Source organism: Lepidothrix coronata, unplaced genomic scaffold (assembly GCF_001604755.1).
Source record: "Lepidothrix coronata isolate B3197 unplaced genomic scaffold, Lepidothrix_coronata-1.0 Scaffold119, whole genome shotgun sequence".
Lineage (NCBI taxonomy): Eukaryota > Metazoa > Chordata > Aves > Passeriformes > Pipridae > Lepidothrix > Lepidothrix coronata.
In genome coordinates this window covers 2,088,715-2,112,109 of record NW_016690299.1, presented here as the reverse complement: position 1 = coordinate 2,112,109, position 23,395 = coordinate 2,088,715, and the positions used below count along the sequence as shown (strand labels likewise).

The window sequence follows — 23,395 nt, the reverse complement described above, 5'->3', positions numbered from 1 at the left end:
TGGGCTTTAAGGTCCCTTCCAACCCAAACCATTCTGGGATTCTGTGATCTGTAGGAATGCTTATTACCAAGTGCTCAATTTTGGAAATTAGACTTGAAAAACAATATGAAAATATTATGGAGGATCCAAGGAAAGGCTGAAAAGCAGGTCAGGGCACTGGAAAAGAGCTTTCTGTCAAACAGCTCAGTTTAATTCAGTTTATTCAGTAAATAGTTGAAAGCACCTTCATCATTGCCTATGGATTTTTATAGGGGAAGACTTGAGGAAAGCAGAGCGAGCAAACAAGGTTTGCAAAGGCACAGCAGGATTCAGTGACTGAAAGCTGAGGGGTTTGGGAGTGTGATGAACTTTTCAGGATGATCGTGGGGAAAAAGTCCCAAGTGCCATGTCTTGTCTTCCCTTGGCATTTGACTGGACCAGAGAAAAATGCTGGATGTAGGAAGGAATCATGGAATCACAGAATGGTTTGGAAGGGACCTTAGAGCTCATCTCATTCCACCCCCTGCCATGGGCAGGGACACTTTCCACTATCTCAGGTTGCTCCAAGCTCCATCCAACCTGGCTGTGAACATTTCCAGGACTGGAGTTCAGAGTTAATTCCCAGAGAATGTAAATGCAATGCTCCATCCCTGTAAAAAAAGATTTAATGAAGCAGGGAAGGGCAAACATATGTTCCTCAAACAGAAAGCATATGGGATCCCCGATGCTGGGAATGGGAATTCCTGCCGTGCAGTTGCATTTGCTGCCTCCTTTGACAGCTTTAGTTGGACCTGGCTGCATTTTGGTGGGAGATTTGGTTTTGCTGCAGGGATTTTTTTTTTTTCCCTCCCTGCAGTGGGCTGTGGAAGCTCGTGCTCAGGAACGTGTCCTACGGCGTGGGGGAGATGTACAGAGCCTGTTCCCTCAGCGCTCAGGTGAAGCAGCTCCAGAGGTTCATCCCCGAGGTCACCACCAGTGACGTGCTCAGGTAAAGGAAGCTTCTCCTGTCAGGAACACCCGGGGGCTTCGTTGAAAATCTTGTTTTAACAGGGGCAAACATGGCATGGGCTCTCTCTCTTCCTGCACCAAAATATGTTACCAAAGCTCAGAGCTGCCTCCAGCTCTGGGGTCCCAGCACAGGAAGGACGTGGAGCTGTTGGAGAGAGTCCAGAGGAGGCACCAAGATGATCAGAGGGATGAATCACCTCTGCTATGAGAAAGGCTGGGACTATTGGGATTGTTCAGGCTGGAGAAGAGAAGCTTCGGGGTGACCTAACTGTGGCCTTCCAGGACCTGAAGGAGCTGACAGAAAAAATGGAGAGAGACATTTCCAAGGGCCTGGAGGGACAGAACAAGGGGGAATGGCTTCCCACTGCCAGGGGGCAGGGTGAGATGGGATACTGAGAAGAAATTCTTGGCTTTGAGGGTGGGGAGGCCCTGGCACAGGTTGCCCAGAGAAGCTGTGGCTGCCCCATCCCTGGAAGTGTCCAAGGCCAGGTTGGATGGGTCTTGGAGCAACCTGGGCTAGTGGAAGGTGTCCCTGCCCGTGGTAGGGGGTGGAATGAGCTGAGCTTTAATGTCCCTTCCAACCCAAACCATTCTGTGACACTTTGTACAGGAAAATCTTCTATATGGTATTTGCTTGTGTACAGGCAGGTTTGATGAATAGTTATGTGACTTTCTACACTCTCCAGAGCCTGAAATGAACTCTTGTGACATATTCCCTACGAAGAAAAGGCCTGTTTATCCTAGTGACACATTCAGTAGCCTGAACATAATGTGAGTTCACAAAGGAAGCAAAACATGAAATTCAGAGGGGAAAACGGACTGTGAGTTGCTACTGAGTGAATAGTGACTTAGTTTAATCATCTCAATAAAATTGTGTTTGGTTTCTTGCTGTGTGGAGAGAGAAACTAATTTAGAGGAGTTCAGAAATGCCAAAGGGGCTGAAGAGGCTCATGAGGAAAGAGGAGGCATTTGAGTACATGGAGGAGGGTTTAACTGTCCAAACATTTGCAGGGAGAAAATACAGAATAAGAAAAGGCCAGCCATGGTGAGAAGGAGTTACCCAGGTCTGGCAGCACACCAGGGGCATGAAATTCATGTCTGATGAGGTTTGGTGTTTCAAAACAAAGGGTTTCCTTCTTGGAAAGACAGGGCATGTTTGTGGCAGTGTGGGAGAGTAACTTCTCAACCAGGAAGGACAGAGAAGATCCTCTGCTTGGCCGCCTGCCCTTGTTCTGTGGCAGTGATTTCTTGCTGGAAAGGGTGGTCAGGCATTGGAAGGGGCTGCCCAGGGAGGTTTGGAGTCCCCATCCCTGGAGGTGTCCAAGGAATGACTGGACGTGGCACTCAGTGCTCTGGGCTGGTGGGGATTGGCCACAGGTTGGACTGGATGGTCTGGGAGGGCTTTTCCAACCTCAACGATTCCATGACTGTGAGACATCCCCTGCTCTGCCTCACGAGTGTTCAAGCTCCCCTAAAAGGCTTTGACTCCACACTCTGCCTTCCTCACTGTCCCCCTTCCCAAGGGAATTGATCTCCCGACTCCACCGGCAGCAGGAAAACGTCTCCTGAGCTCCTCCTTGGTTTTGCAGGGGCCCCTCCGGAGTGAGAGCTCAGGCGCTGGACAGCGACGGGAACCTGGTGGATGACTTTGTGTTCGATGGAGGCACTGGAGACCTTGGGAGCAGGGTCCTCCACGTCAGGAACGCCCCTTCCCCCGCCGCCACCTCCTCCCTCGCCATCGCCGGGATGATCGCGGACGAAGCCAGGAGACGCTTCGAGTTGTGAGGGATTGGAAGCTGTGGGGAGGTTTCCCTCTGGAATGTGGGACTGACTGAACTTCTCAAGGGCAGGGATCAAACAGGCGATGTGGCGCTTTCCAGACCAGCGTTTGGAATGTTCTCCTTTGCCCACGACTTCGCGGCGTCGTGGATTAAGGAGTTGTGGTGCCTGGTGAGGTCCAGCCACCTGCAAGGGGGGCTTGTCCACCTGAGGAACCAGCACAGCGTGAGGGTCTCCAACCACAGGTGGAGCAGGAAGAGCCTCTGTGGTGGGATTATCCATATTATTCCCGTGCCTCTGGTTGGAACGTTGCCTCCTTGGAGAACTGGTGGGTCTGAAAAACCGCAGGCACGGGGTGGTTCTCTGGGTGATTTCTCTCTGATTCCGTTTAAATTGGAGCCTACAGCCCTCTAGATTACATGAAAGTAATGGAATAGAAGGATAAGCCCTGCTTAAGGGTCCTACTGATATGGAATTAAGGGTTTTATCAGAGATTGAAAACAATGTTCAGAGCCTTTGACGTGAATGTAGAGTATTTCACAGAAAAATGAGCTTAGCAAGGATTACCAAACCCAAGTCTATTTAGATGTGCAATTCACATACGCTGTCTGATCACTGCCTCTGTTTGTTATAGAGCTGAAAATGGAAATATGGACATAAACAGTCATTTTTCATTTAATTTACAGCTGGGAATCAGCACTGATCAGAAACTACTTCAGTGGGTTTGTTTTTTGTTTTTTTTTTTATCTTTGAATACTGGTAATGCAGCAGGAGCTGATCTTAGTGCAGGCTGTTGAGCAATCCAGAGGAAATGGTCTTTGCAAAAGCAAATGTGAAGGGAGGGAAGCTCCAGAAACCTGCCTTAATTGAGTCATGTTGTTTCCCTGGGAGCCCAAACAGGGATGAGTCAGGGAGGCTTCCCATTTCCCACAGGGCTGGCACAGGGGGAGCTCAGACAGTGCTGGTGACTCTTCTGAACTCTGTTGATACTCAGCTTTTATCAGAGATACACCTGGAAGAGTCTGGGGAGAGAGAGATGTCAAATAATCTTGGTCCTGAGCTGAGTTATCTCGGTGAGCTCTGCAGTTGCTATAAACCAGAATTTTATGGCCTCAGGGACAAAGTGCTTGCTGATACTTGTAAAGCAGAAGTTCACAGGATGTTGGCTAACGCAGATCATTGTGGGCAGTTTGTACCAGGCAAGTTGACACACATTTTTCATGAAAAAGTGGTTTTCTGAACTCCTCTGAGCATGAAGTGTGGGTTAGCACAGGAGGGCAGGTGTGTGGCTGATGTTTTACTGTGCAGAGCTGAGACACTTTTGAGGGGAAAAAAGGGTTTAACCTGCCTTTTTTTTTCTTATTTTTTTCTCCTGGTGACACCTGCTTTACCAGAAAAGTGGCTCCTGGAAATTCAAACCCCCTCAAAGCAAAGCTTTGCTCGCTTGTTCCAAGCCCCAAATACCAAGAGACAGAGATTCAGTTATTCCAGATGCTCCAGTGCCACAGGGATGTGTAAAACTCCTCACTGTGGAACAATCCTCTCTTCCCTCCCTGCCAGAAGTGTTGCCTCTCAACAGTAAATCCTACAAAAGGGTTGCAAAACCAACTTCCTCCCACACGAGGTGTGGCCCTGACATGTATTAACAGAATAAGGAACATTAAAATGTAAAGCAGACAGAGACCAGGGGGAATCTTAAGTCAGCACATTTCCCTGTGTTTCTTTCCTCTCAGGTGATGGTTATTTTGGGGAAAAGTTTAATGGAAACTTAAATTATGAATCTTGATGTAGCATTCTGTGAAATATAAATATTTTTAGAGATAAAGGTTATAAAGTGTCGTTAAAAAAAAATGACTTCAGAGATTATAATAATGGGGTTGCAGACATAAATCTTGTTGCCCATGAAGCGTGAAAATGTATTAATTTATTTTCCAAATGGGTCTAATTCATTTTGATGACTTTATAGATGTGCCTTTTTCTATTATGATTAAATTAGTGTGGTGGGTGTTTTTTTAAATTGCTGTAAAATCCATGTGTTTCTCCTGACTCAGAGAAAAGTTTCACTGGTATTTGCTAATTCTCCCCTGAATTAGGCAGGATATTGCTCTATATAACAGGAATTACTTTATTTAGGAGGGGGACACATGACCAAACTTGTCTTCCTAAATTATCTTATCTGTGCTTCTCACACCTCACAGCTTTTCCTCACTAGACAGAACTGGTCTTGAGGCTGATCTGGGCCTGTCGTGGCACGTGGGATGGGAATTCCTGACATTCTGAATAAATGTGTGGACAAACTCAGTTTGTTCCCCAGAATTGTCATAGAATCATGGAATCCCAGACTGGTTTTGGGTTGGAAGGGACCTTAAAGACCATCCAGTGCCACCCCCTGCCATGGGCAGGGACACCTTCCACTGTCCCAGGTTGCTCCAAGCCCCGTCCAACCTGGCCTTGGACATTCCAGGGATCCAGGGGCAGCCACAGCTTCTCTGGGCAACCTGTGCCAGGGCCTGCCCACCCTCCCAGCCAGGAATTCCTTCCCTGTCTAAACTAATGACTCTGGGAAGAGTTTGTGGTCCCAGATCCGTGGAACTGCAGGTCCGTGGATCACACCACAATTATCCCGAGGTCACACTTGGAAATACCTTTTTCTTCTTCCTCACAGTTTGAGATTGAGGAACAAGTGTCTTCCCCCAGAAATAAGTGTTTTGTTGGGAACCTCCCAGGCTGCTCTGGTGGGGCAGGAAAGTTGAGCCACAGAGCATAAGGAGTTATTGCTGCCTCTGGAAGTGACGGGCTCCTCCAGGAAATCTGTCACAGAGAAGGATCTCACTGGCAGAGAGGCACTTTTTTCCCTGATTTAATTTATCCACTCCTTTTGTAGACCAGTCTTAAAATGGGAAGTAGGGGGCAGATAAGGTGTGAGATTTGGATATGAGGGGAAGTTTGGCTGGAGTTGGGTGGTCAGTGGGTGGAGGGAACAGTGACAGTGGCATTCTCCGGGGTAGGGAGGGAAACTGCCTCCAGGTAAGGATGGAAACAGTCTCCAAGTAGGGAGGAATACAGCTTCCAGGCAGGGAAACAATCTCCAAGTAGGGATGGAAACAGCCTCCAAGTCGAGAGAAAAACAGTCTACCTGTAGGGATGGAAACAGCCTTCAGGTAGGGAGGAATACAGTCTACAGGTAGGGAAAGAAACTGTCTCCAGGTAGGCAGATAACCTCCAAGTAGGGAGGGAAACAGCCTCCGGGCAGGGGGAAGAACAGCCTCCATGTAGGGAAACAGCCTCCAGGTAGGGAGGGAAACTGCCTCCAGGTGGGAAGCAACACAGCCTCCAGGCAGGGGAGAAAGTTGCCCCCGAGTAAGGATGGAAACAGCCTCCAGGTAGGGAAGTAACCTCCAAGTAGGGAAGGAAACAGCATTCATGTAGGGAGAAGTACAGCCTCCACATAGGGATGGAAATTGCCTCCAGATAGGGAGAGGCACATCCACCAGGCAGGGAGGAAAACAGCCTCCAGTAGGGAGAGGAACTGCCTTCAGGTAGGGATAGAAACTGCCCCTGGGTAGGGAGAACAGCACCCACGTAAGGAAAACTGCTCCCAAGTAAGGATGGAAACAGCCTCCAGGTGGGGAAATAACCTCCAAGCAAGGGAGGGAAACAGCCTTCAGGTAAGGATGGAAACAAGCTCCAGGTAGGCAGAGGCACAGCCTCCAGGTAGGACTGGAAACAGCCTCCAGGAAGGGAGAGAAACTGCCTCCAGGTAGGGAAATAACTTCCAAGCGGGGATGGAAACAGCCTCCAAGCAGGGAGCAAAACAGTCCCCAGGTACGGCGGGAAACAGCCTCCAGGTCGGGAGAACCACCACAGAGAGCCTCCAGGTCGGGATGGCAACCACACTGACGTGGGGATGGAAACAGCCTCGAGGCGGGGGAACAGCCTCGAGGCGGGGATACACCTTCCAGCCGGGGATACACCTTCCAGGCGGGGATACACCTTCCAGCCGGGGATACACCTTCCAGCCGGGGCGATCCCCCGCGGGCCGGGAACACCCTCAGGCCCTGGAGCGGGGCCGGCCCCGCTCCCGGCGGCGCCCGCGGGGGGCGCTGCGGGCTCAGTGCGCAGGCGCGCAGGGCGGCGGCGGCAGCGGGGCCGCAGCGAGCGGGGCCCGGCCCGGCCCGACCCGTCCCCGCCCGGCCCGTCCCCGTCCCCGTCCCCGTCCCCGTCCCCGTCCCCGCCGAGCCCCGAGCGGCCCCCGCGCCGGGCCATGGCGGCGCGGCCGGGCGGGTGAGCAGCGGAGCGCCCGGCGGCGCGGCCCCGATGCGGAGCAGCGGCCGCCATGCAGCCGCCGCCGCAGCCCTACGAGTTCCTGGGCGAGGAGAACGGCCCGAAATGGCGCGGGCTCTTCGTGCCCGCCCTGCGCAAGGTCAGTCCCGGGGCGGGGAGGGGGGAGCGGCGGCACCTGCGCTCCGGGGAGCGCTGGGAAGGGAAGGGGCCCTCCCGGAGGTTTCCCCCCCCCCGGCCTCCCGCCGGTCCGTCGGGCGCTCCCGGTGTCCCCGAGGAGCTGCTCCGTGTGCGGATGCTGCGGCGGGTGATGGACCCGGCGGGCGCTGCTTCGCCTTCGCTTGATTAAAGTTCGCTCCCTGCCTTAAACCGGGGCTCGTGCGGGGAGGGCAAGATCGTGGAAGGGCAGTCCTGGAATCCTGGAATTCCAGAGCGGTTCGGGTGGGAAGGGACCTGAAAGCCCCTCTCCCTGCCGTGGGCAGGGACACCCTCCGCTGGACCGGGTTGCTCCAACCTGTCCTTGGACGCTTCCAGGGATGGGGCAGCCAAGGCTTCTCTGGGCAGCCTGGTAACACTGCTGATGTGCGGTGGGATGGCATCCTGCATCCCTTTCCCCCAGGCGGCTTTTCCAGGCTCTTTCCTGAACCTCATTCCCTCGCTGAGCACCCACCCGAGGTGCTTCTGACTCTCGGGTAACACCCGGGAGATCACCGGGCTGTCCCGCAGGGTGAATCCACCCTGTGCTTCCTGACACATCTTCCCACTCCATGAACGAGATAAACCATGCTGGAAACCTCACAGCAGATAAATTTATCCTTTTAGGATGTGTCCTGCATGGCAGGGAAGCCCCCGGCCCACCCCCCTTTGGAAGGACACCCCCAGCAGTGGAGGGAGTGGTTAAATTGGTGTTGGTGGGAGCGATGTCCTGCTGTGTGTCATTTCCAAAGGTTGGGGATTATTCCATAGTTCGTAGTTACCAGCTGATCTGGATCTCTGCTGCTGGGCAGGACTGGGGTACAGGTCCTGCAGGCACTCATGAGTGGTTTCTCTCCTTTTTTTCCCAAGAATAGATATACTGATGCTGTGGGGCAACGATTCCTTTTGATTTTTTTTCAGTAGAATAGAAGATTTGCATTTGTTCTGGGCCCCCGTGTCACTTGTGTTAGAAGGCAACTAAGTAGTCTTCTGGCTGGCAGAGAACCCCCTGATTGCCTGGCTGGAGAATCCTGGATTTTCTGCTCTTTATTCCTAAATCTCCTTCTTGTAGTAGCTGCTTTCCAGTGTCTTAGAGAATTCCACGCTGTTCTTTTCCTGGCCTCTTGAATCTAACCTGAAACAGCACCTTGACACCAACCAGCATCCTCCCAAACGTGGTTTCTTTAAAATTTAAAGGTGTTTTCATCATCCTAAAATACAAATAGTGTCAAAATTGGTGGATTAATGCTGCTCTTACCAATTCTTTCTGTTTGTGCATTTGGTTTTGGTGGAAAGAGCAGGAATTTCAGCTTTCCAAAAGAAGAGTTGTGATACCAGTGGCTGCTTGTAAAAATGTGTAGTTGCTTATATCCTGGGGTTTTTTTTTCCCTGGGGAAAGTTCCCTGTCTGCAGGACCCACCCTGGAGCATGAAGCAATGGGACTTTAATGTGCATTTCTTGTGTGAACACACAGTATCAGTGAGTCAACCCAAAACTGTATCACTGTCAGTTCCTGCAGGCAGGGAGACACTGGCAGTTTAAATACATTCTTTAAAAGATAGTCTATAAAATAAACACTGGAGTGTTACTGGAGTAAACCAGAATATTTTAGTAAATTTATGGGTTGTTTTGTTTACAAAAGCTTTACTTTTTCACTTGGATAGTGAGATTATCCAAGGTAACTATTCAGTTATTTCTAGGAGAGTGTGGCACTGAATCCCAAGTGTGAGAGCATCAGGTTTTGTGTTAAGTACAGAATTTATTAAACATCATCACCCCTGTTTTCAAATAGTTTGTAATTTTGTCCTGAAGAGGTTTAAAAATCCACTCATCCCAGATTACTTGTGATCCTTCCGAGCAGGTTGCTTTGAGATGAAAATTTTAAAGAAAATTTAGAAACTTTTTAGTCAAACACCTGGGGTAGGGGGTTGTTTTGAACTCCTAAGCTGGATTTTTAATGTCCTGGATGCTATTTTCCATTCCTGGAAGCTTTTCCCTTTAATGAGCATTTTTTGAAGGAGAGAAACTGGGAGCAGAAAAAAGAAGGAAAGGTTTTGGTTTCCCTTGTTCATGTTGGGGTGTGAGAAGTCTTTCATTCTAAAACACAGAAAGATATGGAGATGGATAATACAATATTTCCTTGCTGCTTGGGTTTTAAGTCCAGAACATGCCTTGAAGAGCTCCAGTCTCTTTCATCATGATTTCAGCAAGTTTAAGGTCATTTCTTTTTATCAAACACTTTTAAACCCTCGCTTTAGTTTAATTCTACACAGTTGACCCTTAACACATCATGAATGGGGGAAAAATGGTAAAATACATCAGTTCTTACTTTAACATGTGAAAAAAAAGGTGAGAATGTGTCTTTTAGAACAATATTTTGTATTCATTTAAGTGCCATACTCTTTAAAATTGGTGGTGCTGAATTCCACCTTCCAGTGTGAGTCTTTTTAGGAAGAAAAAAATGAAACTAAATGGCAAGGCATCTTTAAACCAGATTTTATATATTTATATGCCCTAATACTTAGCACTGGCACCTGGGAATCTTGTGAGCTGAAAAATTCAAAGCAGTTTCACACATTGGCTCTGTTTTAGCTGAGATTTTGTCCTTGCTCTTAAAACACTTTATTTCCTTCTGCTGCTGTGCTGGAAATCTGAGTAGGGAGTGAGGATATTGAAACTCCTTATAAAAGTCCTGTCAAAGTTAGTGAATCTGAAGGAAACAATATTTTTTATGTGGTCACTGAGGTTTGGTGATTGAACTGCTGTTACAGGGGTGCCCATGACAGTCCTGTCTGAATTCCAGTGGTTCCAGCTGAGTGTGTAACTCCCAGGTCCCAGTTTCAATGTGCTGGCCATGCACTGCATAAAAAATTTGGGGGGAATTGTGGTTGAAAAATTCGTTAATACCAAATACCTTTCGTTGCTACCTGGAATAAACTGTTCCAGTTACTTGGAAATTCAAAATGAAACGGAGTGATTCCATGGAGCTGGGGTGTGTTTTTGAAAATAGTGAGGAATGTGTTGTTGGATTTGTACGGATGGATTTTTTTCACCCTAAAATGTTCTTGGGCATCCTCTGCATGAATTTTACAAGGGCCTGAAGTGACAGGACACGGGGAGTGGCTTCCCACTGCCAGAGGGCAGGGTGAGATGGGATATTGGGAAGGAATTCCCAGCTGTGAGGGTGGGGAGGCCCTGGCACAGGTTGCCCAGAGAAACTGTGGCTGCCCCTGGATCCCTGGAAGTGTCCAAGGCCAGGCTGGAGCAACCTGGGCTAGTGGAAGGTGTCCCTGCCCATGGCAGGGGGTGGAATGAGNGAAGGTGTCCCTGCCCATGGCAGGGGGTGGAATGAGCTGAGCTTTAAAGTCCCTTCCAACCCAATCCATCCTGGGATTCTGGGATTATCATTTGTGTTGGCTTTTACAAATCTGCTGGCAAATTAAAAACGCGTTTCTGTAAACAAGAGCTGTGTAATCAGTTGCTTTGCTCTTTGATTTTTCTAAATTACGTTTACAAGCATCTCACAGGGATTCTTGTTTTGGGTTTTCTCCATTATCCACAAACAGAGACTGTCAAACATTTAATCCCCACGGCTCTGCAGGCACCACATGTCGGGATAATCCTGGCACTGGGCACTATTTGCATTTTCTAAAACAATTCCACCATTGCTCTGGACCACTCATCAAATTTCTAGAGCATGACTAAAGGGTTTATTCTTAGCAAATGTTGTGTGGAGAAATATAAAAGACCGTTTTGAGGCCTTTTTTTATTTTTTTTTTTTGAAGTTGACATTGGTTCAGTGCTTCTGTATTTTAAAACATATTGGGAGTTCGTGTATGTGACTTGTGTGAGGTCCATGGCTGGGGTTGGCCAGCATTGGGAGAAGTGCAGGAGTACCCCACTTTATTCCCTGCATGTTTTCCATGGCAGATCAGGCTCCCTTTGGGTTAGAATTATTTAATGTATTACAGTGTCATTATAGGAGATTATTATTTAATGCATTCTAATTTCATTACCGTGCGTTATTATTTAATGCATTCTAATTCCAACAGGAAAGTTGCTTGTTAAGTAGTTTTAAATAGTTATATTTAGGTTTGAAATCTATTAGGTCATTTAGCTTCTAATAAATATGTTTATTTGAGCTCAGAAGTCTGGACCTTTATAGACTTGCAGTTGCCACAAACATGAATTCAAGTAGAAGGTGTCCCTGCCCATGGCAGGGGGTGGAATGAGATGGGCTTTAAGGTCCCTTCCAACCCAAACCATTCTGGGATTCAGATTCCAGGTCTGAATAATTCCATCTACCTGAGTGAGCCGTTCCTGGGAAGGGTGGGATGTAATAAGTGGGGAGAGGAAGCCCCTGGGTGCTGAATTCAGAGCCCAGGGCTGCTCTCAGCTCCCTGTGGAAGAGTTTTGGGAGAATTAGGAGAATTTTGGGAGAATTATCAGCGTTGATTCAGGTGCGTGCACAGCTATCTCCACGTGGTGTTTCCCTTCCCTGTCACAGGGCAGAGGCTGTGCCAGGCTCATTCAGGGGTTATCTCAGTTTAAACAAAGCATTTTACATGGCTGGATAAAATCCAAACACTTAAATCCCCATCAGTTTTTGAGATTAAAATGTATATATGGTTTGTTTACATGTAAACAGACCCACATTTTAGTTCCTGTGTATAAAAGGAAGCAACAATCAAGTGGAGAAAGGGGAGTTGGTGTCTATTTGGGTCATTATTAATATATTTTTTTTCTGCCTGCACCAAGCAGGATCCCAGGAGATCTTAGGACAGTCTTTGATGCTGTTTCAGAGTCAGATTCCCTGCCTGCACCACCCATCATTCCTCCTTCAATTCACCCTCCCCTCAAATACAGTATCCTAGAGGAAAAGTGTAGTTAAATAGCTAAAGATAAAAACGTCAACTTTGTAATTTTCTTTTTTCTATTTGGGATTTCTCTTCAAGTATTTAAATATTTGTGGTTCTTCCTGAAGAATTATGCTTTGGGAATATCAATCAGCTGGGAATATAAACCTCCTTTTTCACTGAATAAGAGCATCAGAAACTTTTAAGTTACTACGTCTGGTTGCCTTCCTCTGGAGCATCATCCAGATGCGGGATTAAAAATGCCTTTGGAGCAGATGTTTTGTGTTTCTCATGGTCAGGGTTATCTTCAGGAGGAAAAAGATAAGAAAGAATAAAACCCCAACCTAAGCACAGGCATTTTAAATGAGAAACTTCTTGTTCTGAAATCTCAAGTAATTCTGGAATTCTGTTTTCTGAAAATGTACTTTTGAATATGAGTAGAGAAATGGGATATTGCTGTCAAGTCTTTCAGGAATATGAATGCATATGTTTCTGGTGGTATATGCTGGGATTTTTCTGTTCTTGGGGTTTTTTTAATGAACCATCTCTTGCTTTGCTCTTGTGCTCACTGTGGAACAACTGGAGCTTTCTGGATGTGTTTTTACCATCAAAATACATGTATTATGTGAAAATATGTATAATTATTATGGCCAAACTGCTGGTTTGTCCCATTAGCACAGGCTAAAAAGAAGTTATTTTCAGTTTTTACTCCTAATTTTGTTTTCCTCAGCTTTTTGTAATGTCAGATGCAACCCTTTGACCATTGCTTTTATACTCTGGGGTTCTGGATTACCCCAAATGCAGCTATTAGTGACATTCAGACTTCACACCAGAATTCCTGCACTTCAAAATTAACCCTGCCAAAAAAAAAAAAAAAAATCAGTTTGTTTGTAGTTTTAATACTGTTTATCTTCATGAAAGGTTTTCATCCTCATCTTTTTCTGAACAGGATTATTAACATCTTACTGAGAAGGAATTTTGAGCTTGATTTCATTTCTGGAGAAGCTTTTGTGGCTTTTCATCAAACATACACGTGTTGAGGGAGGTGGAAAAGTAGGGACAAGTAGAGGAGAGGAGCAGGAGAAGCAGCAGTTTAGGAATTCCCATCTAAAAAAAAAAAATGTGTCCCCCAGAAAGGCCTTAAGGCCAAGTTTAAATGCCACGGTTGTACCTGTTATTTAATTTCCATTCCTTGGAACAGCTCCCGGAGGAATAATCCCATGTGAATGACACTGTAGAAATTAGTCCTGCTAATCCTAATCTGCCTCTTTAATGACTCCAGACACTCCACTGTTTCAGAGATAAAACAGGTAAAAAATCTGGTGTCTGTGATACCTTCTGCTCAGTTCTTGCAGCACAGCTCTGGGACACCTTGTGGGGTTTGTAAAGGGTATTTTGACCCTTTAGCAGTTACCAGACAAATAATATTCAGCCCAGTGTACTTTGGTGTGTTTGTTCCATGCCAATTTATATAATTGAGCTCAGATATTTCAGTCTGAACCTGAAATCAGTGGATGTACCTTCCCTAAGGAACATGTCCTCTGTAATTCCTCCTGCTTTTTTTGTGTATATTCAGTGTTTATCAATCCCTCCTTGCTTTTCCAGTCCTTTTAGTCAGGATTAAGGGGAATACTGCAAAGAATAAGTGTTGCTTGATCCAGAGGCATCTGATTTGATCAACCAGTGCACAGCTTTTATAAGTGTTTTTGTTTTGCTCTGACAAACAGTCAGATAAAACAAAAATATTTTATTTTTCTCGTCACTTATGTCAGAATAACTTCTCTGGAAGCCAGGGAGTGCACAGGTACCTCAGGGACCTTCCAGGATGCTGCAGGCAGACTCATTTCAAATGGAAGCTGATTTTCTAGATCCTCAGGGAAGAGTTGTCTCAACCAAAAAGTGTTGGGCTTTGTTGTCAGTTTTGCTCCTTTTGAAGGAAAATTAACTCCATGATAGAGGGCCATGAAGATGATTAGAGGGATGGAACAGTTGGGAGGAAAGGCTGGGAAAGCTGGGGGGTGTTCACCTGGAGAAGAGAAGGCTCCAGGGAGAGCTGAGAGATCCTTCCAGGGCCTAAAGGGGCTCCAGGAGAGCTGGAGAGGGACTGGGGACAAGGGATGGAGGGACAGGACAAGGGGGAATGGCTTCCCACTGCCAGAGGGCAGGGAGAGATGGGATATTGGGAAGGAATTGTCTGTGAGGGTGGTGAGGCCCTGGCACAGGTTGCCCAGAGAAGCTGTGGCTGCCCCTGGATCCCTGGAAGTGTCCAAGGCCAGGTTGGAGCAACCTGGGGTAGTGGGAGGTGTCCCTGCCCATGGCAGGGGGTGGAATGAGATTATCTTAAAGATCCCTTCCAACCCAAACCATTCTGGAATTCTGGGATTTGTGTTCCTTGTGTGAGACTGAGATTCCCTGTCAGTGTTTGAGGAGGACTCTGTGCTCCTCTGCTGCCCCTCAGCCTTGCTGGATGTCCATGTGCTCCTGAGAAAGCTGAGGAGAACATGGCAGAAGCTGTTAAGTACAAATAAAGTCCTGTTCTTTGTGGCAGTGATGTCTGTGTGTACAGTGGGTGACTGGTGGGAGTAGAATGTGGTCTGATACAGGGAATGGGAGTTCCCTCTCTGCTCCTGAGGGGAAAAAGTCTTCCCTTCCTCAACTTCTGACAGTTCCTGTTCTTGTCAGTCCTCTGCAGCATCTTTAAGCGTTCATTGGAGGGACATAAAATTCCATCTTATTCCCTTGCTAGCAATTGCTTTTTTTGTAGTGGTGCTCTGTGAGAGATATGTGGAGGGACCTTAACTCAGCACTTCCTGGTTTTCCATTGTTTTGTGAATTAAACTCTCATGTTCAGGAAGAACATGAAATGCCCTGACCATTGTTGTAAAACTGGCATCTTAAGTAAGAGTCTTCCAGGAGTGGGTTTGGTTTTCTTGAGGATTCTTTCTTTCTTTCAGGATCTTGTATCCATGTCAGCTGGGAAGCAGTTCTAGGAAGTGCAAAGAGAGATTCATGTCTGAGGCACAGAAAGTGAAATTACATTGACAGGGCTGTACGAAAACTGTGACAGAACTGGACAGGCAGGGTTAGGTGGGATACTGGGAAGGAATTCCTGGCTGGGAGGGTGAGCAGGCCCTGGCACAGGTTGCCCAGAGAAGCTGTGGCTGCCCCTGGATCCCTGGAAGTGTTCCAGGCCAGGTTGGACAGGGCTTGGAGCAACCTGGGATGGTGGATGGTGTCCCTGCCCATGGTAGGGGGTGGAATGAGATGGGATTTAAGGTCCCTTCCAACCCAAACCTTTCTGGGATTCTGTTAAATTTGGAGGAAGCCCTCAGAGCCTCCCAGGGTTTGGGGTCTCACCCAGGGGGTTTGGAATTGGAAGTGCCTGTATTTCATAGGATCAGAACTGGACCCAAAGGTGTTCTTTTCTTCCCCCAAGAAGCTCCCAACCCATTTTCTTGTGAATGCCAGTGTGAGTATGTCAGGTTACTTTTTTTGAGGCGATTAACATAGAATTTGTATGGGGAGAGGAGGGAATTTCCCTGGATTGTATTCCTTACGAATCTTTTGGCTATAGTTTGAGGTCTAGTTAGTGCTTTCCTGATTGAGAGGCTGCCAGGGAAAACTGAGTGTAGAGACTAACTCTCGAGAGCTTTTTTTTTGTTGTTTTTAAGGTGGGGTGGTTTGGTTGGGGGGATTTTTGGTGGGAAAACATCCTGGTGGCCCGGGATGAGTGAATTGTGGGCACATGCTGAGGTTGCCTGTTTCGGGTTGTCTGGTCTGGTTTAGCCTTGGAAACCAAAGCTGGGATTAATCTCCGTGTAGTGAGATAAAACACATTATCCTGCCTTGCTCTGGGGAGAGGTGGGAATCAGCTTTTCCTTGCTTATCCAGTCTTTCCCTCTGGTGAGTCCGAGCTGCTCCTTTGTTCAGTCACCCAGGTAGGGCGAGTTGTTACTCCAGGTGGTGACTACAACAGTCACTCGTTGGGGTTAGTAATGGAACTGCAGTTACTCATTCCTGGCTGAGTAACCCACAGGGATTGTTTCACTGCAGTGTTGGCAGAAATCTGCCTTGGCTTGAAACTCCTTCCCCACCACAACGGCCAAACACGTAGTTTTTGCTTGCAGGAGTAGGAATTACCACCTTAACTCCATAGGGAAACTTGTGGGAAACGACTGGAACCCGTGTGAGCTTGCAGCACTGCAGTACTGTCCTTTTCTCCACAGAAAAATCCTAATTCTTGTCATTCCTTTGGGCAGGTTCAGCAACAGGTTCACCCAAACCTGTCGGCAAAGGAAGATTCCCTGTATTACATTGAGGAGCTGATCCTTCAGCTGCTGAACAAACTGTGCATCGCTCAGCCCCGGACTGTCCAAGATGTGGAGGTACAACTGCATACTGGAAAACCAAAAAAAAAAAACCCAAAAAAAGTGTTTCCTTGGAGCAACCTGGTCCAGTGGAAGGAGTCCCTGCCAGTGGCAAGGGGTGGAACTGGATGGGCTTTAAGGTCCCTTCCAACCCAAACCATTCCCCGATTCTATTTAGATTTTATTAACAAGTTTAATTGGAAACTCGTTCTCCTGTCCTTAAGAATAGAAATTTGGGGAATTTTTCTTTTCAGCATCGTTTTTGTAAATGCAGGATGCTTTGAAGGATTTTTTTACTCCTCAAATGCACCTCGGATTTAAGAATTTTTCTTACTTCTTGACATAAACACACAGGGGGGGAAAAAGGAGATATTGGAATGAAAGGTTACTGTTGTCAGGGCTGGATTGTGCAGCTGAGGGAACAGAGTTGGATGTTCCTGGGACTTTACTGAACTCACTGAGGCTCTTGTATTATTGCAGCTGTCTGCTTTTGTGTCATCATTCCAGAATGAGGATTTAATGGAGTCTGGAGGGAGGAAGTACTTGCATGTGGCTGTGACCCGTTACAGCTTTGCAGAGAATTAATTTTACATTAATCTATATGTCTGGGATTTATAGCCTGGAGCAAAATGAAGTCCTTGTCTGGTATTCTCTATGGATGTCGTGGAAATAAAAAGAATAATACATATAATGCACAAAAATATCTAATATTTTGTATGTGTGTCATGGAAATAAAAAAGAATATATACATATATACCTAAAATATGTAAAAATATATATTTGCAAAATAATTGCCTGAAGGGTTTTAGATTTTTATTAGACACCCTTTATTCAACATTAATTATTAATTTTGGTTTATGATTAATGTATTTTGATATAGTGATGCATAAAGATTATCAAATCACTAAGTAAAAGCAAAACTTTATAGTCACTTAATAGCTCTCGGGGTTGGAGAGTCTGATTTGAGTGTGGATTTGAACTTTGGATGTGGAGCTGAGAAATTCCACGTCCTTTCTGCAGTTCCCAGCTGATCAAACCCTCAACTCTGATTTGGGAGTGTCACAGCAAATGCCAAATCCTGTGTGTTTTCCATATATTTTAAAGCTGTGAAGAATAAAACATTGCTAATCTTGGCAATGTAAGTTATTTCGTTTAAAAACACAGAGTTAGGTGTAAATGTTCTGTAGGTCGATACATTCAGACCCTTCCAGAGCAGGGAAATTATAATTCAGTTTTGTTCTGGGTTGTTGGTGAGGTTTTGCTGCCAGCAGGAATCTGAGATCCACGGATAAGGGCTTTTGGATCTGCTCCTGGGCTGTTTTTAGCAGTTAAGAGAAAACATGAGGGCTGTGATCTCTCTAAAGTTTATCATGCAGATATTTACATAGCAGCCTGGAGTTAATGGAACTGTTTGTGCATGATGTTAGACTTAAGTATTTGCAAGATCAAGGTCTAAAAATCTCAAATTATAAATGTTCTATAAATAGCAAAAGCCCTTAAAAGAGTTCCCAAGAAAACAGTAGGAAGCAGTGAAGTTGGAGTGCAGAAGGAACGTGTTACTCATGGAGTTTAGGTTGGATATTGGGAAGGAATTGCTGGCTGGGAGGGTGGGGAGGCCCTGGCACAGGTTGCCCAGAGAAGCTGCCCCTGGATCCCTGGAAGTGTCCAGGGCCAGGTTGGATGGGGCTTGGAGCAACCTGGGCTAGTGGGAGGTGTCCCTGCCCATGGCAGGGGGTGGAGTGGGATGGGTTTTAAGGCCCCTTCCAACCCAAACCTTTCTGGAATTCTATGATTCCGTGTTGAAGGACATCTGAATGCCACATTATCTCCATGTTTTGGGATGATCTCCTGGTGGGATCTCGAGGAAGGTCCATTTTGGTGAACCAGCCCAGCACTGTCGGCCGCTCTCCAAGAGGAAAGGTCACCGTGTCCTTACCTGGCACTGACACAGAAGGTTGAGCATTAAATGGCCACATGCAAATATTTAAAAGCTGCCCCTAAGAAAACCTGCCTGTAAGAAAACCTCAGGCCTCCTGTCAGATGTCAGAATACGTGCAAAAACCTTTTTATCAAAGGGACACAAAGGTTTCACCATTTTTTCCCATCTCATCCTTCACTTTTTCATTTCTGCCATAAACTTGACCTGCTGTTGGGCAAGTTACACCCTTTTCTGAAACAGGAACAATATCAACTTGGGGTTTTTGTAGCCTGTAAACTGTTTAGTACTTCCTGATGGTGTCTATATTTTGGGCTCCTGGTCTCATAGAATTCCAGAATGGTTTGGGTTGGAAGGGACCTTAAAGACCACCCACTTCCATCCCCTGCCATGGGCTGGGACACCTTCCACTGGAAGTAGAGACTGAAACCTGAGTTTTCTTGCTGCTCTTGTAAAGATGATAGATCAGGAGGTATTTTAGGAGATTTGAAGGAGTTCTTGGTGCCCAGGGAAGGGAGGTTGGTTGGGATTGCTGCAAAGAGAGAAACCGAGTTGGGTAAGAGGGAGAGAACAATTAGGAGAACGTGTTGCAAACACTGAGGAGGAGGATAATTGTCTGTACTACAGGGGAAGTAATTTGCTGTGCTGTGTTTTATTTAAACTTCTCTCTGATGGCTGTGGTTGATCTCAGTGCACTTTGTGTGTTTGGACAGGAGCGGGTCCAAAAGACATTTCCTCACCCCATAGACAAGTGGGCGATCGCTGATGCTCAGTCTGCCATAGAGAAACGGAAAAGAAGGAACCCTCTCCTGCTCCCTGTGGACAAAATCCATCCTTTATTGAAGGTATTCACCCCCTCTGCTGTGGTATTGCCCTCCAGCATAACCTTTCATGTCTTTCTTTAATTTGTGTGACATTAAAGGAGTTTCTCTCATTGGCTAAAGGGAGTAAAGAGTCACCATAGAACAGGATGAATTTATTACAGTGATAATAAAAGTAGATCCTTAAATTCATCATAGGCATCGGTGTGTTAATTATTACTCTTCTTTGAAATGTGACTGGTTAGTTTTTAACATAAATAAAACTCAAAATACCTTCCCTACTTCAGCAGCGCTGCTTTGATGCCTTTATTTGTCTCAAAATGCTGCAGAAACCAAAACAGAAGAAGAGAGAACAAGTAGGTCCTGTTCCTTGTGTACTGTCAACTGAGATGTGTGCCAGTGTCCTTGGAGTTACTGCTGAGTGCCACTGGAGCCTCGGGTTTAAAAATCATGAGATCTGCAAAGGTGTTTCCAGCTGCTGAGAAAACTCTGCTTGAGCATAAGCAGAAATTAAAGCCCTTTTTCGGGTCTAGTTGTGCTGTTCTCATTCACAGTGTCTCAGTTCGTGAGGGTCAGCGAGAGGGGAAGAGATTTTAGGCAAGAAAACAGCATGAAGTAAGATCTTCCTAGACAACAGTGGTGTTTTTTGGTCAAGTCTGGTTTAGAAGTGTGTGAAAACAGGCACAAAATCTGATTTTTAGGGGATGCACCAACGCATGATAAGAACAAATTTGCTTTATTCAAATGCAAGAGTTTACCTGGTCCTGACAGTCCTGTCCCAGGTAAGAGGCCCTGTGGAACAAGTTCTGCAGGACATGGAACGTGTGTCCTGAGGAGAACATGCAAGGTTCATCCTGTTGTTCTTTTTTCTGATTAGGATTTCATTCTTGAAGTTTGATTACTTTATATACTCACCAGGATGATTAGAGGGATGGAACACCTCTCCCATAAGGGAAAGCTGAGAGAATTGGGATTGCTCAGTCTGGAGAAGAGAAGAGAAGCTTTGGGGTGACCTGATTGTGGCCTTCCAGGACCTGAAGGGGCTGCAGGAAAGATGGAGAGAGACTGTGGACAAGGGATGGAGGGACAGGACACAGGGAATGGCTTCCCACTGCCAGAGGGCAGGGTTGGATGGGATTCTTGGATGGAATTCTTGTGTGTGAGGGTGGGAAGGCCCTGGCACAGGTTGCCCAGAGAAGTTGTGGCTGCCCCTGGATCCGTGGAAGTGTCCAAGGCCAGGTTGGATGGGGCTTGGAGCGACCTGGGCTAGTGGAAGGTGTCCCTGCCCATGGCAGGGGGTGGAGTGGGATGGGTTTTAAGGCCCCTTCCCACCCAAACCATCCTGGGACTCTATGACAGTGAAACCTGCTCTGTTCTCAGAAGTTCAGACTAGGACCAGAGTCCTGCAATCAGCACAGCTACAGACGAAAAATTAAGTACAGGAGTGGTTTCTTCCTTGCAGGAACCCTATTTTTAGGAGTGTCATTTTTAGAGGAAGATTCATTGAAAGTTCTGTAGCTTTTCATCCATTAAAATGGCAAAATGACCCAAGCATTTACAAGCTTTCCCTTTGAGGCAGATGTCCCAATTTGCATTTGATGTGCTTATCCCTGGCTGTTACTTTGACAATTAACCACCACAGACAAGACCAATTTCAGTAGAAAACTCAACGTGTTAATTGTCATTCCAAATGAATTTCTGGAATAAATACCTTTTATTTTTCCTCTTGTTTTCACTTTGCAGGAGGTCCTGGGCTATAAGGTGGATTACCATGTCTCTCTCTATATCGTGGCTGTCTTGGAATACATCTCAGCTGACATTTTAAAGCTGGCTGGAAACTATGTTTTCAATATCCGGCACTTTGAGATCTCCCAGCAGGACATTAAAGTATCAATGTGTGCTGATAAGGTAAAGAGTTGGGATTAAAACAGTACCTAGAGGTGATTTTTTAAAATTTAATTGCATTTGGAAGGTATATCCAAAGGAGGATGGGAGGGAGAGCCTGGTCTTACTCAAATGCAGAGGTTTCTCCTTATTCATTCCAGACCTTAAGCAAAAACTTAAGTTAAGCCTGTGTAAGTTTTGGAACTAAAATTTGTAAATATTTTTTAGTCCTTACAGACAGTGTAAGGACAGAAAATGATGTTGTCCTTTATTTCTCTGCTGTCATGGCCCTCTTGATGTCACTTTGTCACAACTGCTCTTCTTCCTGATACAGAAAAGACCTTTAGTTTTCATGCCCATTAAAATGAGAAACATTTTTGTTTAATTTTATCTTTACCAGGAGGGTTTTGGCCAAGCCTTATGCAAGATGCCTTGTTTTCAGAGTTGATTCTGCATGAATTGTAACTTGTTTTCTAGGTCATACTAACTTCCAAAGGGAAAAATGGCTTTGGCAACTGATCCAGCCTCCTGCTGCCAAAGTTTAAATATTACTCCCTTGTGAAAGTGATCACAGAAAGTATTGTATTAAAAACTCCAAGGATTTCTCTGAACACACGGAAACAGCCGAGCTTGAGCCAAGTGTGAAAATCAGACTTGATGTCTTTTTTCTTTTTTTTAATTCCTTTGCTAGGTTTTGATGGATATGTTTGATCAGGATGAGATTGGATTGGTTTCTCTGTGTGAGGACGAGCCCTCTTCTTCTGGGGAACTCAACTACTATGACCTTGTGAGGAACGAAATAGCAGAGGAAAGGCAATACCTGCGGGAGCTGAACCTGATCATCAAAGTATTTCGGGAAGCTTTCCTGTCCAACAGAAAACTCTTCACACCCAATGTGAGTCCTTTAGTGGTTATCGATGGCTGATGCTAATTGCTCCATTAGCAGCCATAACTTCTCCATTTTAACTGTGCTGGAGGTAAAATTAAACCTGATTTATTGTCTTGTCACTGAGTAATGAGTGTTGTCTGTGTGTGAAATCCAGCGGGGGAATTGCCATGAATGTTGTGTGAGTGCAGCTTAATGGACACCATTCCCTGTCAGGTGCCAGCAGGATTGTTTTGGTCATGTGGGCAATAGTTTCACTTTTGCTTAACATAAAAATTAAGTTATTTACCTGCATGTGCAGTGAATGCAGGTGAACACTTGAATTGACATTTGAGGTCTACCCCAGGGCACTCTAATCTGTAGGAATTCCAAGTAAAACAGCCCCTGGCTCTGGATTCTCTAACTGTGAAGGCAATTTCTGATAAATGGTTGAAATGTTTTGGTTGAAATTGTACATGTGGCAAATCCCGTTTTTGGAATGCTGGAGTTTAGAAAGGAAGAACAGCTCTGGTAAGAGAAGGAGGGATTAGGGAATCCTTCCTGTGGGAGAAGGAGAAGGGGACCCAGCAGAACCTGAACTGGGATTTTTAGGTTAAAAAGAGGCAGCAGGAGCTGCCCACTCCAGCTGGGTTTGGAGGTTCCTCAGGAGCCCATGGTGTATCAGGGAATTGTGCAAATGTGAGGACAGAATCCAGACAGAGATAACAGGGGGAGAAGGAAGTGATAATAGCTTTGGAGCTGAGGAATATTCTTTTGGGAATGGGTATGAGAAATTTCTAATCTAAAAGTAGAATTTGGGAAAGGAAACTGCTGATTCTTCCTCTGCTGAAGGAGCCCAGCAGCTGATTTAGTTGGACCTGTGGTTTAGAGGATCTGACCTGTAAATTCCCTGCTTTAAATTGCTTCCTTCCTGTTGTTCTGTGGAATAAGAATGAGCAGAGGGGACAATAACGGTTGGAAAAGCCAGGAATTTCTGTCCAAAGCCCCAGCAGCCTGTCCTGGGACCACACCAGCCTGGGAAGGATGGTGTGAGAATTGGGCAAGGCTGGATATGCCCAAAGGACTGGGAATACCCTGGAGTTCCGACTTTCTTCCTTGCTTTTCGTTGGCTCCTCTCCGTTTACCTCTTGGTCCAGGCAAAAAAAAAAAAAAAAGCTGCAGTATTTACCTGATGAATAAATTATTCCAGGCAGGACTAAGGCATGTTTTGATGTTTGCAGGATATCGACGTGATATTCAGCAACATCTCAGACATCCACGAGCTGACGGTGAAGCTTTTGGGATTGATCGAGGACACCGTGGAAATGACGGATGAAAGCAGCCCCCACCCTCTGGCTGGCAGCTGCTTTGAGGATCTTGCAGAGGTAACAGTGTTTAGTTAGGGAGTTTTGGGGTTTTTTTTT

At 46.1% G+C, this 23,395-nt stretch overlaps 2 protein-coding genes across 2 annotated transcripts in view; both read left to right on the top strand.

Annotated features, from left to right (window-relative positions):
* L2HGDH (L-2-hydroxyglutarate dehydrogenase) overlaps positions 1-4,780 on the top strand; it is a 14,754-nt gene extending 9,974 nt beyond the window's left edge. Inside the window, exons 9-10 of the mRNA XM_017825449.1 lie at positions 836-967; positions 2,577-4,780. Coding sequence (XP_017680938.1) covers positions 836-967; positions 2,577-2,772 — 328 coding nt within the window. The 3' untranslated portion in view covers positions 2,773-4,780. The remainder of the gene's footprint in view (positions 1-835; positions 968-2,576) is intronic.
* Positions 4,781-7,102: 2,322 nt separating this feature from the next.
* The window catches only part of SOS2 (SOS Ras/Rho guanine nucleotide exchange factor 2), a 41,386-nt gene continuing 25,093 nt past the window's right edge, over positions 7,103-23,395 (top strand). The window contains exons 1-6 of the mRNA XM_017825448.1: positions 7,103-7,189; positions 16,358-16,483; positions 19,115-19,246; positions 20,966-21,130; positions 21,798-22,001; positions 23,213-23,356. Coding sequence (XP_017680937.1) covers positions 7,103-7,189; positions 16,358-16,483; positions 19,115-19,246; positions 20,966-21,130; positions 21,798-22,001; positions 23,213-23,356 — 858 coding nt within the window. The remainder of the gene's footprint in view (positions 7,190-16,357; positions 16,484-19,114; positions 19,247-20,965; positions 21,131-21,797; positions 22,002-23,212; positions 23,357-23,395) is intronic.